This window comes from Dermacentor variabilis, chromosome 1 (assembly GCF_050947875.1).
Source record: "Dermacentor variabilis isolate Ectoservices chromosome 1, ASM5094787v1, whole genome shotgun sequence".
NCBI lineage: Eukaryota > Metazoa > Arthropoda > Arachnida > Ixodida > Ixodidae > Dermacentor > Dermacentor variabilis.
Window position 1 is genome coordinate 186,191,119 of NC_134568.1, and position 18,483 is coordinate 186,209,601.

Sequence of the window (18,483 nt, forward strand, 5' to 3'; positions counted from 1 at the left end):
GTTCCCTATATAATTTAATATAATAAATAGCTTCGTTTTCCAGGAGGTTACTGTGTCGTGACATCATGGTGCAAAAGGCAGCCCATTCTGATGTTCTGACACACTCCGTTTAGCTCGGTCGTGGGCTATATGCTGCTACATCGGGCCTTACAAGGAATAGCAGCACAGGAGGTGATCAAACGAGCTGGCGCGAGTGCCAAAAAGTCTCGATATTAAACTCCCACAACTGAGCTTCCACCTTGACAGTAACGGCGTCATGACACAGTAACCTCCTGGAAAAAGAAACCAAAACTGGCTGTAGAAAAGCTAGTATATTAAATTATTTAGGGTGCTCTGAGGCTTGGAGGTTTTTTTTTTTTCTTCTAGGATTTAGCAGTCCAGGACCTTCATTTAACACAACAAAATGAAAAGTCGGAAACGTCATGTTACTACTCCTTTAAAAACCTGATACCCAACAAAACAAATAAACCTCCATGATGCAACTTTTTTTCCCTGATTACGTACAACTAGAAACAAAACTTCTCTGCAACCAATTTCTCATAGAGAACAAGTCAGAAGTCATTTGCATTCTACGAGGATGAGACAACATGCTGACACTTCCTGTGAAAACAACTTAAAGTAAGTTCAGCCCACCAACACGGCCAAATGGAAGCTGTACAATGCATGCATATTGAAACAACAGTGCCTAAAGGGCAGGGTAAAGGAATATAGTGGCTGCTAAATACATTGTTAGAGTTATGGCAGACTGTGACTTCTTTAATTTTGTATTATGTAGTTGAAACCTTTGTTTTTACATTATACTCGTATATATTAGTTTTCACAATTGTCAAGCTGACCACAAAACACGCTGCATACATTAATATGACCACAGACTATTCTCAAAGACAACTTGAAAAATAGCCACAGTGCAGGGGAGGATGATTGTCATGTTCCATCTTGCTGCAATGTTCAATGGGAGAGTGGTGGGCTGTCCACAAACCACACTGCATTCAAGAATTTTTTAGATTCTCTAGACTCACAGTACCAATTATGCGTGGCTCATTCCATGAAGGCCTATACAGATGTGAATGTCACCATATATTACTTGATAATTACAGTGGAAGGCGGCAGCATCAAACTTACAATGTAAATACAACACTCCCAGATTTGGTAAGTCACACCCAGCAACCATTTTTTAAATTAGCTAACATTGTTCACCATAGCTCTTATTTTAAAGAAAGCTACAGATAGTACAGCATATTACATTCATAAACAAAATTTTGGACTGAATCTTGCACAGTGGAACCACTTGTACGCATGCTTGCATACTTTCCCAGAAAATATCATTTCTTTCTGTTCTAATCACTTTTAGAATGCAACCTGAGATGAGTTTGCAAAGTTATTTGTTCAATGCATTTATATTTTGCACAAATCACTTTCACAATGATTGGTAACTAATTTGGTGCAACATCCGAAACCTACACATACACTGAGACACACTGCAGGGGAGGGCTCTGGATTATTTTGGCCACCTGGGTTTATTCAATCGGCACCAATATGGAATGTCAACACTTCTAGATTCTACCCTTATTGAAATGCAGGCAGCCAACACTGAACCTGCTGCCTTGTTCTCAACAGCAAAACCACACCATGACTGCTGGTGCCACCACAGCAGCTAGAAAGTTTCAGAGAATGTGCAGCATATTACAGCGAAACATCCTGACAGATATTTAGAATGATTCATTCTGTCACCAGATGTGGGTTTCGTTGTTTCTCTTTTACGGTAACCTTACAGCCCCAATCAACCTACAGAATTTGTTCAGATGGCCTGGCATGAAATGACAGACATCAAGGCAGGGCTGAACATGTTTTTTATGCAGATGTACAACTATGCCCCCAGCTTGCCCTTGAAAAATTCAGTGTATGACAAAAAATATGAGCATTCCAGAGCTTAGCTACTGATGTTGATCATCTACATCTTCGTAAGGCGACGTATCAGTGTATCCCAAATCGGTGTGCATGAAATAATGATCACATGCTGATGGCAAACTGTTTATGCCTTAAATCATTTAAAGGCTCTCATTACTTTCATTTAGCATGTGGACAATGAATGTCAAGGCATTAAATTACTCTCTGAAGATGTGTGGACATGAAGGCAGATTATAAATGACAAACTTATTTACCTGATCTGCTCACTTCATGAAAGAGCTGCAACCATCCTGCATGGGCACAACTCCTTCTTTGCAGCGCTTTTTGTCATAGTCGAAACTTGAATTAGTACCCTTTATACATGGGGGCCAGAAGCTTTTCCAAAGAGTATGTGCACCTTATGACAAAAAATTAAAGGCATGGCCTTCACTTCTTTGCAACAGGGTGTACAATATTTATAACACATGTCACAGTCAACACTGTCTGCAAGAGCTTTGTGACATGGAACACACATTTATGCAAGTGATATGTTCGCAGTAGACAAGGGCAACATTTACAAAAGCAACCCTTGCCTTTTGCAGTCATCAGAGACATAAGGGGGGATGGTGTACTTGCAGTCCATTATCATGGTGAGTGTCTCGCTGTCATTGGCTTCTTGGAAAGGGGCATGGCCACAAACCAGCATGTAGAGGATAACCCCCAGGCTCCATACATCTGCCACAAACCACAAACCATGGTAAATATAGGATATACACCACAGTTGCCTACTAGCTCAGCATTACAAAGGAATGATAGACTGAAAGAGAAGCTACACACGCCGAAAGTGAAAATGTGCAAGTGCACAATGTCCACATTTAGCACAGATACGGATAGGCGTTGTGCATGGTTGGAATATGATGAAAGATTTTACGAGATGACCACAGCACAGCCAGAAATTTAATAGGAATGCCGCGCCTTAAAGGTATGTGCATTACGTAAAGCATTCGTGCATCTCGGAAGCAAAATGCTGCGTTTATCGAACAGAAACTGCGAAGCCAACAGGGCCGATCGGTGAGGAAAGGCTGTTCTCACCGACTTTGGGCGCGTCGTACGAATCGCCCAAGAGGATTTCGGGGGCTGAGTAAGCCAGGGAGCCGCAAGAAGTCTCGAGTTTCTGGCCTGGACAAAACTTGTTGCTAAATCCGAAGTCCGTGAGCTTGACCATTTCCAGTTTCTCAAAGAAGACCACATTTTCCGGCTTAAGGTCGCGGTGCACGACGTGGAGCTTGTGGCAGTACCAAATAGCATGCACGATCTGCCGAAAGTACTTGCGTGCGGCCTGCTCACTGACGCCCCGATCGTGCTTCATAATGTAATCGTACATGTCTCCCCCATCGCCGTATTCGAGTACAAGGTAGAGTTTCGTCTGAGTGTCGATGACTTCGTACAGCCGCACAACATTCGGATGCTGCACCAGTTTCATGCAGCGAACCTCCTGGAACAAGTGGGCCCTTGAAACGTCGTCTAGCTTAGTCTTGTCGATTACCTTCACGGCCACTTGCTCTCCCGTAAAGACGTGCCGAGCAAGCTTCACCACCGCAAAATGGCCCCGGCCAAGCGTGTCGCCAAGATCGTAGAGACCAGCGATCTTCGGGTCGTACTGCTGCTGATGCTTAGGCCTGTTCATTCTTTGGCCCGCTGCCGCTCCCACCGGGAGCCCCGCTGTGCCACAGATTAAACGTGTCGTCCACAGGCGAAAACGTTTTCGTAGGAAGAAATAAAGAAAAAAAAACTTTAAGTGGTTACTGGACCGACCAGCAGTCAACAGACGTAGCGGCGCCTACTGCGCAGACATTTGCGCACACCGTGCTCTCGTGGTTTTACCTTTACCGTTTAATTTTTATAGTTGCTTCATACTTTGCCTCCTGCAGCGATTCTACCGTTTTCCGCGGCGTCGTCGCTAGTGTATTGCAACTTTGTGTGTGTGTGTGTGTGTGTGTGTGTTTACCATTTAGTTTTTTTAGTAATTCCACATATTTTGCTTTGTGTAACGATTGCAACGTCTGCTTGCCGTTTAGCGCAGCGCTGTCATGTCGTTTCTACTTCTATGCTTAGAGCCGACTAAATTTTAAGGCTAAATCAGCAGGCGACGCTTGAAAACGAAGCATTGCAACTAATGACATGTTGTTGCACCCATGGATAATAACAAATTTTATACCACAGGAATGACCGCGGTGTGTATGTCTGCCAAAGAGGATACAGTAACATTTTAAATGTACATGTACGACGCTGCACGTTCCAGCACCGCTGGTTTCAACTACGATCAACTTTTTTTTTTCAAGGAAACTCATAACAGAAATAAAAGAAATTACGTCCTAAATGTTTACTGCCACTAACGCTCACATGCACGGCTCTCATCCAGGCGCAAATGTGCACCGTCGTGATTGAGATAAATCAGATCTAAATGATTGGTCAGTTACTCTTACATTTTCTGACGTTTTCAACCGCTATGTAACAGCGACCGTTAACACCGCGCGACACCGTGTTTCTCAGACTGCGCGTCTTTATTTTTTTTTCAACGTTTTTCAGGTCCACCTTCACTGCGCACTGCGCGAAGGATGCAATTAGTCCAGAGGTTATCGCTGCAACAATCAACAGCGCTAACACTGTGACTCTACTTGCAAATGATGTCTTCGACGACCCTCTGCATGTAAAAGTGTTCTCCGTCCTAAATGTAAGTTTTGTGGGGAAAATGAATTGCCGAGAGAAAGCAGGCGTTTTACAGCAACGTTTGTCATTGCTCTCACCGTTAAGCCAACGACACTAGTTAATCGTACCCACAGGCTAGACGTGGCCCTGGAACTGCAGTCTACTCCACCAACTAGCATTTTATGGTTATACCATGTTATACCAGTTCTGCGCTTCTACTGCCTGAAGGCGAGCAGCGGGTAGTCTCTTTTAGTGGCATTCGTCATTGTCCGTATTGTAAAGCTCGTTCACCGAGTTTCAGGCGTGGTCCTAGAAATGAAGCGAACTCAACCTGTTCTATCGTTTAGCTAGCGCTTCAGCCCATGTTTAGCCCGTGTGTAGCCCACGTTCAGCCCAACCTTCGTCAGCTCGACCAGCTGCACCATGGCAGAAACTGATCGACCATTTGCGAACGGTTACTAGCGTCACCTATCGGCCAGAAGCACTTGACCCTTTTTCGCTCGCGCCTGGTCCATATAGTGGAACATGCGTGCGAGCGAGATTTACGTTCGGTCGCCTACTGTGTGCGAGGTGTAGGAAGGTGCTGTCTTTAGTATGAATTCGAACGAAAGTTCTATTGACCCGAATGAGGCCACAAGGCTGCTGAAAGATATTCTTCACGTCGGGAAAGCACCATCTGGCCCCTGTAAGTCAGGATCACTTGGGACTAGGCTTAAGCCCATTTTGACAACTACCATTCCTAAAGCTAGTTCGTGTTAGAATTCGCGCTTCTCTGATTCCTAGTGTTGCATCTGCGCTGCGATGCACTCTGAGAACCTTGGGACGCAAAATACTTTTATGCCTTTGCTTTCGTGGTTTATATAAGGGCTAGCGCAATAACGCGATTCGAATGCAACGTGCGTTGCAGGAGTTGTACTCTTTGCATCGTCTTTGTTTAGCCGGTTGATATACCGGCGCGCACGCGCGAGATTCGTTCCATCAAGTAAAACCGCGATCGATTTCTTACAGTGACAAGTGTTTCTTTATATGCTGAAGATATTAGATTTACTCAACACTCTTCATATTTAAGTAACGTTATAATTTTGACTAAGAAACCTTTGATCGCGTAACGCTCTGCTGTTTAGAAGTGAACACGCCAGATTGTTTTTAGGAGTTTAGTTGCAAGAAATGTCTTAAGCAGTACCTAAGAGTACATTTTTTAAATTTTTAACTGGGACCGTTCAACGCTAGCTAATCCTAATATTTTGTAACTTTGACTTCGTTTTCCTCAATATGCTGCGCGTGCGACCGAGCTGTTCCAAAAGGCTTCCCATTCCAATATCATTTTATCATTTCACGCGGTCGTTGGTTATACTAAAGTGAAACTTATTTTCACTAACCTCGTGGTGGCACTCTGCATTGTGAAATTACCTAAGGACGTAATGAGATGAAATTTGCTGGGTTGTGATTAGTCTTTATTGGGTAATAGGAAAGACAAGCAAGGTGCTCCTTCTGCGGCTTACACTTCTGCTAAATCTTTCACTGACATGGCCTCAGTTGGTATCGTCAAGCTTTCAGAGTTGAAATGTGTAACATGTGTTCTCGCATGTATCTGTATAGCAGTGATTTTGCATAAATAAGTGGTAGGGAATTTTTCCAAAGGTATATAGACAGTGGAGAAAGCATGTATGCCAAACTTGTAGCATTTGATTAATTCATAACTACTGTGCTGTGTTGGTATCAGATCCTGTATTCTTAATCAGTCACTTTGGAAGATACTTTGGCCGTTTTGCGGCAAGCACCCTGATGATGATTTAGCCAATCGGTGCACCCACTGCCGTGCGTGGGGTCATAGGTACGTTTCCCCGTCACGACAGCCGCATTCCGATGGGATAGAACGCGAAAGTTCAAGTGTATTTGGCTTTGAATGCATATTAAAAAAAAGCGATTAAAAGTAATCTAAAGCCATTCACTACGAGGCTATTGCAGTTTGAGTTGCATGGGAGCTGTAAACTCCATAATATAAGCCAATCAATGCACACAATGAGGTAACACAAAATGTTAATTGAAATGTGGCCCTAGGGTTTAACTGCCTTGCACAAAAAGAAGTTGCATAATTGTAAAACAGTTGATGGCATTGTTGCCATGATATTTTTGGCATGTTCTACCATCAGCTTCCTATTAATGCAAAGTTGACTGGATATGTAGAACAGAATTTGTAAGTCACATGCCTCTATGTGTGGCAGCAACTGTTTCTCACAGCTACTAGTGATCACATCCTGTAGAATAGACACTGCTTTACAGTGGGCTTCATGCTTTTCTTCGATGAGTACCTTATTACGTGCAAGTTTTCTTAAGAGTATTACTCCGGTTGTATTTCATGTAGCAGAGTGTTGTGTTGGTGCGTGTTCAGCTGTAAGCAGTGCCAGGTGGTGGCCGGTTCGCGTGTTCCGGCGTCCAAATGATGTGGGTGTCTCGCAGCAGTTGGGGATGCGAGATGAGTACTTATAGTGCGGCACTGCTGATGATACCCTTCTGGTAATTGAGGCAGGCTTGTTGGGAGCCTGTGACTATTGTGACTGGTTCAGTGCCAGTACTATATTCAGCTTCTCTGCTGGTGTGGAGTGGTGGGCTCAAGCGTATGCTGCGATCTCTTTGCAGTGGGCATCAACCGCCTGTGTGTAGCTGCTGTGTTGCAGGTATTTCGCAGATTCCGTGTAGCGTACATCGGTGTTGTGTTGTTAGTTGTTGCTGTAGGTGTATGGCTCTTCTGTGGCGTCATTCTTTGTCATATTCTTGGTGCATATGGTTGATGTGGAGTATCTTTGAGGGGGACCCCAGTCCAGTGAAAATTTCACTGTCAGTGGGTTCATTGTAGACCAGTTCATTGTAGACGGCTAAGCTGTCTTGCTGTGCTTCAATCAGTGCTTCTCACACATGTTGTGGATTGTAGACCAATTCATTGTGGATGGCTAAGCTGACTTGCTGTGCTTTAATCAGTGCTTCTCACACATGTTGTGGATTCCAAGTTGCCGCAGTTTATCAGTTGATGTGGTGGTGGTAGTGGTGGGAAGCCCTAGGGCCAATATATATGCCTTGTGAATGAGGATATTTAGTTTCTGCATTTTTTAGGACTAGGTATTGCATACTGTACATTAGGAGACTGTATATGAGTGCTTGGAACCCGCCGTGGTTGCTCAGTGGTTATGGTGTTGGGCTGCTGAGCACGAGGTCGCGGGATCGAATCCCGGCCACGGTGGCCACATTTCGATGGGGGCGAAATGCGAAAACACCCGTGTACTTAGATTTAGGTGCACATTAAAGAACCCCGGGTGGTCTAAATTTCCGGAGACCTCCACTACGGCGTGCTTCATAACCAGAAAGTGGTTTTGGCACATAAAACCCCATAATTAAATTTTTTTTTTTTGAGTGCTTGGATGATTTTTATGCTGTCCTTCCTCCTTGAGGTGGTAAGTGAGTCTTCGAATGAGATAGATTATTTGGTTTATCGACGTTTGGAGGCAGGAGGAGTTCTGGTCCTCCTGCCCAGTCTTTGGGAATTTGTGAGCTAAGTATTTGTAGTTTGGGTACCGTGGGTACCGGTGTGCCAATGACAGTCATGTCTGGATCTGGGTCCTCTAACGCTAGTTGGCCATAGGATTTCATAGAATTAGCAATTATGATTTTCCAGGGCACATGTTAGGCCGATTGGTTTAAGGCAAGCTTCGACTATGTTGATAGCGGCTTGAAGTGCAATTTGCTGATACCCAGTTGAGCCCCCTGTTGTTCAGGTCATAATATCATCTACATATAGCTTATGACGTAAACCCTCTATCTGAGCTAGTTTGCCTGGCAGGGAGCTCATGGATCACTGGCCCTTGTGGGGTGCCATGCGGTGCTGTGTTGTGCGTAGGAGTGCATAGGTCTCTGATGCCAACGGTTGCAGTTCTTTTGCAGAGGAACTCTCTTACGAAGTTGAAAATCCTCTCTCCACAGTTATATGTGTTGGATATTGTCAAAAGCTGCTTTTACCATTGATGGCAAGGATTGCTTTGGTGTTTGTTTGTAGGTGGTCAATGATGTTGTGCTTGATCTGAAGTTATGACCTGAGTGGAAAGATGGGGCTGAAATCCGAGTATTGTTTTTAGGAGTAGATTGTGTTCTTCCAGGTATTGTGTGAGGCAGTTCTGCACCATATGTTTGAAGACCTTGCCTGCTCATGATGTTAGTGATATTGGCTTTGAATTGTGTCTCCTGATGGGTTTGTTGGGCTGCTGGTATTAGGATGATCTCTGAATGCTCCATGACAGTGGGATAGTTCCAGTTACGGTTTGTGAACCTTGATGCAACTGGTATTAGGTGGTCTTATACAAAGTTCAATTTACGCTCCTATTCACAATGTTGTTTCTGTTCTTCTGCTAAGCTTGGCTCAATGTGGAGACTTTTCCAGACAAGCATGGAAATTGGTCAGATCTTTATTTTCTGGCCTGTGTCTCCCCCAAAGGTTGGATCCTCTATTTAAATATTTCACGCTACAGTGCACAGTAACATCCAATCAACTGACAGTTCTCCTTTCCAAAAATTTGTCCATTTGCCTGGAATTTGGCAATACTCTTTCCCAGTAGCAGTTCATGTCTTGAGCTTGGCTACAGTCTTTCACAGGAGTTGTTCATTGGTCTCAGGCTCGGCAGCAATCTCTCCCATGGCACAACCACAACAATCATTGATTCTGGTAGGTCACCGATCGCGCCCGGGTTCGTCCACTCCCGCAGACATAGTGTTGTGTGAACAACTGCTATAGACACCGGGCGCAGGATGAGTTTGTACCGACCGCGCCTTCATGTGGTAGTGCTGCAAATGTAATGGCATGCAACGGCTGGGCTGGGAGCTGCAAGCGCTGCTGCCAGCTGTGTTGATTTAATATGTTCTGTAGTTTTTTTTTTCTGTTTTGCAATTTTCCACGTGAAACCAAATCTCATCAAACATTGAATTTTTCAGTGCACTAACAGTTACTGAAACATGACTGCAGCTGGTGAGGCCATTCACTTCAATCATTTTTCATCGCGGCTTCATCCGATAGCACGGCGGAAAGACTGGATATGTGTAGTCTGTAGGTAACAGTACGTACAGTGCTTGGCAGTTGAAACGTGGTACTTGGGAGTGCATGGCCGCCAGCGCTTTTTGCGTCGGCTATAAGCACTGTGCACACGAAGCTGATGCATCATCGTATATGAAAGGGAAAACCTTTGTGACGCATTGTGGCTGCATTTGGTTCCACAGCAATCACATCGCGCTCACTTGTGGTGGGGAAAAAAAAAAAAAAAGCCAGCAGCCCTGCGCTCCGAGTAGTGCATTTCAGTCGTTTAGCACTGCACATATTTGATGCTGCTTTGCTTTGATCTAGTTGTTCTAACATTAATAAAGGAGCCGTTCATATGGAAGAGCTTCATGTCCCATGTGAATTGCCTGTCTTTTTCTCAGCAGGTGTAATGGCTACGGGGCTTAGGCACTGAAAGCGAACGATTTGTGGTGATTTTTTTGTCCTGTCATTGCATCAGTCTTTCTTTTAGGCTATATTTTCCTTCCTTGCACTTCCCAACTCTGGTTCACACTCACACTCACCGCCACTGACGGCTCTCATAGCGTTAAGCTGTGTGAAATGGACCATGACTGAACGTTGGGCTAAGACACTATAATCGGTGAAACATTGCAAAGATAAAAAGAATTACAATGCACAGAGAACTGGAACTTACCGACACACGAGTGATCGGCAAAACAGTTCAAGAAACAAAAAGGGGAGACATACGTATCCCTTTTTTGTTGACGTGCACTGGAAAATAACTGCTGGAGATAGATTATTTGGTTTATCAACGTGTGTAGTCGGGATAAGTTCTGGTCCTCCTGCCCAGTCTTTGGGAATTTTTAAGCTAAGTATATGTAGTTTGGGTACCGTGGGTACCGGTGTACCAATGACAGTCATCTCTGGATCTGGGTCCTCTACCAGTAGTTAGCCACAGGTCTGTTTTCGTAGGATTAGCAATTCCTATATTCCGGGGCACATGTTAGGCTGATTGGTTGAAGGCAGGCTTTGACTATGTCAATAGTCGAGGCCTGCCTTCTGCTAAGCTTGGCTCAGTGTGGAGACTTTTCCAGACAAGCATGGAAATTGGTCAGATCTTTATTCTCTGATCACAACTTCTTTTGATGCAAGATTAAGCATCAAAATGAGTTCGTTGCATGCAAAGAATGTGTAGTGTATCGGGTTCCCTTGTTGTGCTCGCTGTGTTATATCGGCCAAACCAGCCGATGCGTAAATGAGAGGCTAGCAGAACATCGCCGCAAGGTAAAGCAAGGCATCGAAGGTCACATGGCAGAACACTGCAAGTCATGCAATGGTTCTTATCCTATCTTTAACAGATGCACGATATTTTCTCACATAAATCAGTTAACCAGGGAGATAGTTGAGGCCAGAGAAATTCTTCGACATGATCAGAGTTGTGTTAGGGCTCCGTCTGTAGCATTAAGTGATAAGGAGGTGAGGTTTCTGGACGGTGAAAAGGTATGACAGGGACAAGGTTTGGTTTTGCCAACACATGTGGCTATGCAGTTTTGCACATGGTTTGTTTGTTTTCTTGCCATCCTGTTTTTTTTTTCTGATTGTGGAAGCGTATATATGTCGCTGTCACAATAAAAGCCAGTTGAAGTTTGTGCATGTTGTGTGTCCCGTCTTTGTTCGACGTCCCGGCTTTGTACGCGCAAAAGTCTAATAAGAACCATGTAAAACATTGAAACATTTAGAAGAATGTGTACACGATTATGTTCTGGCCAAAAAAATTTACACCAGGAGCAAAGTAGAATACACTTCGTTATTGCTATATTAGTTCTGTGTTTGGTTGAGATCTTTGCCACCAGGTGGCTGCACCGTGCAGACTATTCACGCTTGCGCCTCCACTCATCCCATAAAATGGCCAGGACCAGTCCACTTGCACTTGCGTTTACCCAAATACCAGACATGCGAAACACGTGTTAGTAATCCTCTGGCGTAATGTGACGGCTGCAAACATGCAAATCCTGGCACTGATTGGATACGGACAGGGTACTGCTGCAGCCACTTCACTTGTCTGCTGCCTAGCAAAGGAATATGATCTCACAGATTCATATATTGCCATTCGCTACGTTTACAGACCACAATGTAACAAGGGCTAACCATGGTGCTTGTGGGGAAAAAAAATGAGACCAACGTTCACCGCGGAGGTCTCATCAACATGGAGCACGTTGCACACAAGCAGGCAACACTTGCCATGTGCCGGAAGTCTTGAGTGTAGTGATAAATTGCCCTTGTGCATTCTCTTTTTGTCTTTTTTATAGAAACAAATTAACTAATGTTCCAACTATTACAAATAACATTTGTACGCCATAAAGTTGGAAAAATCGGTGATGCGCCCTAGGCAGCCAATTGTATAGCTCGGCCCTACTGCTGTCATCTGGTAACATCGTGGCACCTGGTCAGGGGCGGCTGAAAACTCAAACCTTATTATAAATTACACGCTTTACACGGAGCACTTAGATGCATCAATTAATGATCAGAAGGAGCTACCCAAACAACTAAATATGTTTGTGCAAAATCGTTTCAGGGTCTTTTTAAGCGACTCAGTTTTTTATGTAATTACGGAACTGAGTCGTGAGTTTTGTTCTCCATTCTTCAATGTACATGAGTGTGGGAGTTGCAGTGTCTTTTCTGAAGTTGTTTCAGTCTGTGACTATAGCTTTTTCTGTGGTTGTGCCTTGATGTTGTGTGGGATATGAATCTCGATGATGAGGTGGTGGGATTTGGGATTTTTATGGCGCAGCAGCCAATGATGAGGTGGTCACTGACAAGTGCTTCATCTGTACATTGCCAGGTGGCATTTCAGATGCAGTGTGTGAAGGTTAGGTCTGGTGTAGTGTCTCAGTTCACACTGTTTACAATGCGTGTGGTCATTTAGGGGTGCAATGTGTGGTTCATTTAGGGGTGCAAGGCAAGAGAGCTGGGCTGCGCTTTGTACCTCTCCTTTCTTGAGGGTACTTTGGTATCTGCAAGCCATGTTTGGGGCGTTGGAAGACGCTGACTACTAAGAGTTTTTGGCGTTTGGAGAGCTTACATACAGACTTCTTTTAGAAGCCTGTCGAAGTCCAGAAGGTGACTGGGAGAACTGTACAAGTTGAGAATGAATAGGCTTGTGTGTGTTTTGTTCATGGGTATAATCTCCAGCAATGTGTGCTTGATGCGATGCATGATGTGGTGGAGCTGTGCAAAGATATGGTTTTTGGTGAGGATGGCTGTTCTTGTTCATCTTGGGGTGATATGGGTGTTGTAACTTCTGATGGTAAAGTTTGTTTTTGTTTCTTGGAGTGCTATAATGCAAGGGCCGTGTAGTTAGCTGCAGTGAGTGAGATATTGCTGTTTTCTGCTGATTAAGTGGCAATTTCACTGCCAAATTCTTATGTGTTGGCTAGTGGATGGTGTGTTGTCATTAGTCTGTGCCATCTTGGATGTATAGGGTTTGGCTGAATTTTTGTGTGTTTCGTGTCAGGCAGATTTTTTGAGATGGATAATTTTTGAGAATGAAAAATCAAATACTTTTAGAATAGTTATTGAATATATTGAATAGCCTTTCTTATAATTACTATAGAACAATGGAAGGCAATGTTGTCATCCACCTGAATGTAGCACAAAGCTACAAAGGAAACCTATACAGGTTTCTCAGTATGAGTTTCCTCTGTAGTTTTGTGCTTCATTCAGGTGGATGACGATTTTCCCTTTCATGACACTTCCTCCACCTTGATTCCACAGAACTGATTTGCCAATATAAAACAATGTTCACATCCTAATGCTGTAAACATTATATTATAAAGTTTCTGTCATTACACTGCAGATCATTAAGTATGCTTTAAGAAATCATTAGGAACAGTTAAGCAGTTTATTTGCACACTCAGGATAAACTCTTAGAATTGTACATTGTCATGCAGGATAAAGTTTTAGAAGGTAGCGTTGTGAGCCCGTTGGCATCTTTGTGTACCTTTGAGGCAAAATTAGAAATTCTTGTTGGGTGTGATGGCAAATAAAAGAGCACCTTTTTTTCTAGTTCAGGTTCAGGAACAATAATAATAATACATCAAATGATGACTGCTGCCAAATACCATATCTAAGTGAAATTTTAGTGCATATGGTCATGGTTTTGCTAGAGAACGGTTTGGCTCGTGCGATGCAATGTGCTCTACTGAGTAAGTCTTATGTTGAATTCCAATGGTAGACCGCGAGCGCTCGGCTGGATCACGAACGGAGCGCGTCACTCCGACTGAGATCACTCTCATCTGCTCACACCATATCTGCGAAGGGAAAGCATGCGCTCCCGCGGGGGCACTTAGTACAGGAAAATCAAGTGAGAGGGCGCTAGAATAGAGAGAGGAACAAGCGCTTGGAAGCGCAACCCACCACCCCATTTCACTGTCCGTGTCAGAAGAATCATCACTCGACTTGGAAATCGTTCTGTCTGAGTCGGAGCTGTCTAGGAGCGCGAACAAAATCGCACGGCGCGAAGCGGCGTCCACGTTTCCCATGTCGTCCATAGCTGCCCGCGACCGGAAACAGGCGACAGTGACAGGAAGCAGAGGCGGGTGAAGGAAATACGTCACGAGGACTTCCGGTCAAATCTGCTGATTTCGGCGGAGCAAATATTTTTGCTCCATGGAGCAATCCGGGATCAGCGGCTGGTCCCAATCTGCCATTGGAACACACAGCTCACGCTCCCATTCTCCCATTGGAATAGGATTGCTCCATACAGAGCAGAAAAGCTTGATCTGTATCTGCCATTGGAATTCAACATTAGTTCTGTATTTTCTATGGCGGGGATGAATTTTATCACATTTGTATTTCAGTTTTAGGTTTGATTGTGCACATATCACAATGTGACGTATTTGAAAATAATTAAAAATTTTTTTGACTCATTTCAATGTTTCAAATATTCGCGCATCCCTACAGATTTCTTTTGTGTTTTGTCCAGCTGATCGAAATTGACTTAAGTGCATTTTTTGGTGTGGTCAAGCTACATTTTAAAGGTTTAATGAGTATGTGGAGTGTGGTGCAATTGATTTAAATAGCTTCTGGGGCTCCTTGTGAGGAGTTTTTTGTTCCACTATCAAGTGGCCGATTTTTTACTCTGGCTTCAAAGCACAGAACAGCTAGCATGCAAACAGGGGCTGAGGTATGCCATTTGACAAAGTCCCCATGCTGTCAACTAGAATATGTTTCATTTTTTTATCAGTCCCCTGAGCATGCCTAAGTGCGGTTGGAATCTATTGAAAATCTTGAGCTGCAAAATGGTATTGAAATCAGGAGCATCATAAAGGTCACTGAGAGTGCTCCTAGTTTCAGTGACAGAAGGTGTTTTAAAAAAATCTTGTGTGTATAGATTGTACATACACTTTTTTGTGCTTGTCATTACAAAATAAAATGGGCTTCGTTAGACACGTTTACATCCAGTACTGTTACTTGGCAATGAAATTTTAATTGCAGTCACAAAGCACACACTCTCCTAGATAGTCAGTTTTCTTCTGAATTTCCTTTGAGTGATGAAATGAATGCATGATTGATGAATGCATGAAATGATGAATGCATGATTTTCTTTTTTTTCTTCTTTAACAATGTTTGCAGTCTTAAACTAGCTCTTCTGCTTGATTCATGTATTATTGTAGGGAAGAGCTGTTGGAGTGACTGCTAACAGTGCTGCTTGCTGCAGTCTTTGTGAGAAACACTAAAATTTTGTTACTGCACTGTGCAGCGGATGTTGCAATGGCAGCCAATGGCAGTTTGGAAGAAGCTGTTGGAGGCTATGGGGATCCTTCAGATGGTATGGCGTCGGCTGGAAACCTCCTGGAGTCAATTTTTCGTTCTTCTAAGGAACAACAACCGCAGGATCCTCAGCAGCAGCAACACATGTGAGCAGATGTTTTCGTTTTTCATTATCTCTTGACTGCTGTCATCTGCTTGTAGCCATTCGTACCTAGCCCACCACTACTCCTCAGCAATTTCATTAGCGTGGCCTCCGAGATATTTCAATCTCAGAGGCCACGTCGCAGACGTAACCACGAAGCTTGCATAGTGGAATAACAGCATGTTCGCAAAGCACAGATTTCGTTGCACTCTCTTTCATGCCGCTTTAAAGGGTCCCTCAAACGGTTCGGACAAATTTTGTAGACGCCTAGGGTACAGCTACAGTAAAACATTCACACCACAATTTAAGTGAAGTGTCTCATATTAAGAGAGCTATGTACGACTACAAATTACCCTACTCGCTAGCCATGCATTTTCTCGTCAACTCATTTGCCAAGTGGTCGGGGCTAAGCTCCCCCTTCACTGGCTCTGTGTCATGGTGTGATGTTTTCGTCTACTTCCGGTGTCTTGGAGTCAACGCGAAGCCTCTCCAACCTCTCCGCTAGCCGCATGGCTGTCTATCCTTTGCAGCGAGAGCTATCCAAGCAACATTCGTTTTGAGCCTTCTGTCACAGCGCTGAGCGTGTCCAGTACTCCGGTAACCACAGGCAAGCTGGGCATTTTGACGGAATGGTGAAGTGCATACAGCCCCTCCATACTAATACCACTGCAATGAAGGGGCTTTAGCTTAAGTGTGAGTGGGCTGCACTGTGCAGCCCACTCACAGGGCTTAACCAGTAAAACACAAAGCCAATATTGCTGTAACCAAGTCTAAAACATTCTAAACAATTAAAGAAGACAGCGTGTTCATGACTACCTACACTCCTGCTGAAAATTTACACCATCAAGTAAAGTAGAATACACTTGGTTACTGCTATATTAACTCTGTATGTCCGGCTGAGTTCTGTGGCAACATGTGGCTGCACTGTGCAGTCTGTTCACGTTTGTGCTTGCGTTTACCTGAATACCAGACATGCTAAAACTCTCTATTGTGGTAGTAATCTTCCGGTGTGAAGTGACAGGCACAAAATGCTGGCGCCAATCAGATGCCGACAGGTCGACGTGTGGCAACCATTCCGCTCACATGTTGCCTTGCAGAGGGGCATGGTGTCGCAGTTTGACATGTCGCCACTTGCTAGATTTGCAGCCCACAACATTACAATGGCAGTCCATGGTACTTTAAAACAGAAAGCTCGTGACCAACACTGATCTCGCAGCTTGCGTCAACATGGAGAATGTAACACAAGCAGACACTTTTTGTGTGCCGGAAGTGCTCAAGTGTAGTGATAAATTCTTGTTCTGTGTTCTCTTTCTGTTACATTTTTATAGAAACAATCAACCAACATTCCAACTATTATGAGGCGCACTTGTTCACCATAAAGTTAAAAAGAATTATCGATGATATAATCTGAGTAGCCAATCAGATAGCTCGTTCAACTGACCTCAATTGTGCTAACTACATCATCTGGGAGGGGACGGCTCAAAACTCGAACGGTGCCGCTGAGTTCGGTAGCAATGCACATTTTTAAAACCTTGTAATAAATTAAGTGATTTACGCCCTAACGACTCAGTACATTTGCACAAAATCGTCAAAATCATTTCAGGGTCCTTTTAAACAAGTGTGAGCTAACTCATGTGTGAAGTTTAAGCGAAATTCCTACACCAATGGAAACAAAATTAGAATTGTATTGCGTTGCCGTTCAAGCAAAAAGCGCATGTGGTTATCACACCCATGTTATGAAAGCAACTCATTAGGCTAAGAAAGTGCACTTAGGTTGTCCTTGGTCCTCAAAGCTGCGAGACCCATCTGCAAAAGGGCCGATCGTGTCACTACCTTCGGTTCTTCTCTCTGAAGACACCACAGGTAGTGACACCTCTGATGTCACCATTTACTAATCATGCACATCTGAAAGCAAACAGTCAAACTAGACAATAGAAGGTATTAACATTTGAACAGCAATCAGCGAAGCTTGAATTCTATACAATTTTATACAGGCGAAAACAAGGCATTTACAGTATTCATATATTAATCATATTATTAATATGATGTAGTCGCCGACCGTTTATTCGGACCTCACGGGGACCGCGGAAATGTCCGAACAAACGTGTCTGAAAAAACAGATTCAGAAAAAAAAAAATCCTTTATTTCCACGCATTTATTTTGGTTCGGCAGTAGGCTTGAAGAAATGAATGTGCCGTTGCATGCTGTTCTGTTTACATGCAATCAGATCAGCCTGAATCTCGGAGAGGGTTGTGCGGTCACTATAGGCGGCTGAAAGCACAGTCACTGATTGTACAAGCTCCGTGTGCGACGGCAGTGGCGCACATGGTGCGTCGTCTTCAGACTCGGAGTCATCGTACGGCGGGGCAGCAGAAAACCTGACGAAAGATCTCGTCATCGTCGAGTTCTGCACATGTCAGTACAGCACTGTCAGCAACTGTGAAACATTGAAATGAGACAGTGTCCGGTATTGCAATGCCATCACTGCGCAGCTCTCGAACATTTTCAGCGCCGGTAGGGAGCATATTGGAAGGCGACAGATCCTGGGCCTCCACAGCACCCGCTTCATCAGTTGCAACAAATCCAGCGTGCTGAAAGCAGTTCTGTAGAGTGACAGGGGTCATCACCTTTTAGGCATCCATAAGCATGTTTATTGCTGACAGAAGGCTAACAGCGTACCGCTTGCCGACATCGACGCAGAGGACCATGCGGCTTAAGAGGCATGCTCTGTAGAGGACCTTCAAATTTTTATTACGCCTTGGTCCGTGGACTGGAGGACACTCGTGGTGTTGGGCGGCAGGAATTCCAAGCGGATGGACTCAAGATCATGGATGTGACCATGTGCACCGCAGTTACCCACAAAAAGGAGTACCTTCCGGTTTTGCAACTTGAACTTCCTGTCGAGTTTGCGGATGTAGTCACTGAAGAGCTGCTC

At 44.1% G+C, this 18,483-nt stretch overlaps 2 protein-coding genes across 8 annotated transcripts in view; one reads left to right on the forward strand and one right to left on the reverse strand.

Moving 5' to 3' along the window:
• Snrk (SNF related kinase) overlaps positions 1-3,860 on the reverse strand; it is a 38,675-nt gene extending 34,815 nt beyond the window's left edge. Inside the window, exons 1-2 of the mRNA XM_075701167.1 lie at positions 2,980-3,860; positions 2,481-2,622 (exon numbers count right to left, since the gene is read on the reverse strand). Of these exons, the coding sequence (XP_075557282.1) occupies positions 2,481-2,622; positions 2,980-3,574 (737 nt within the window). The 5' untranslated portion in view covers positions 3,575-3,860. The remainder of the gene's footprint in view (positions 1-2,480; positions 2,623-2,979) is intronic.
• A 656-nt stretch (positions 3,861-4,516) lies between these two features.
• The window catches only part of Ge-1 (Enhancer of mRNA-decapping protein 4 homolog Ge-1), a 233,969-nt gene continuing 220,002 nt past the window's right edge, over positions 4,517-18,483 (forward strand). For 5 of the 7 annotated variants that reach the window (XM_075701106.1, XM_075701122.1, XM_075701148.1 and 2 more), the window contains exons 1-2: positions 5,106-5,281; positions 15,396-15,552. In XM_075701106.1, the coding sequence (XP_075557221.1) occupies positions 5,191-5,281; positions 15,396-15,552 (248 nt within the window). In that variant the 5' untranslated portion in view covers positions 5,106-5,190. Of the gene's footprint in view, positions 4,622-5,104; positions 5,282-15,395; positions 15,553-18,483 lie in introns of those variants that run through there. The other 2 variants (XM_075701139.1, XM_075701157.1) reach the window with 2 other exon arrangements.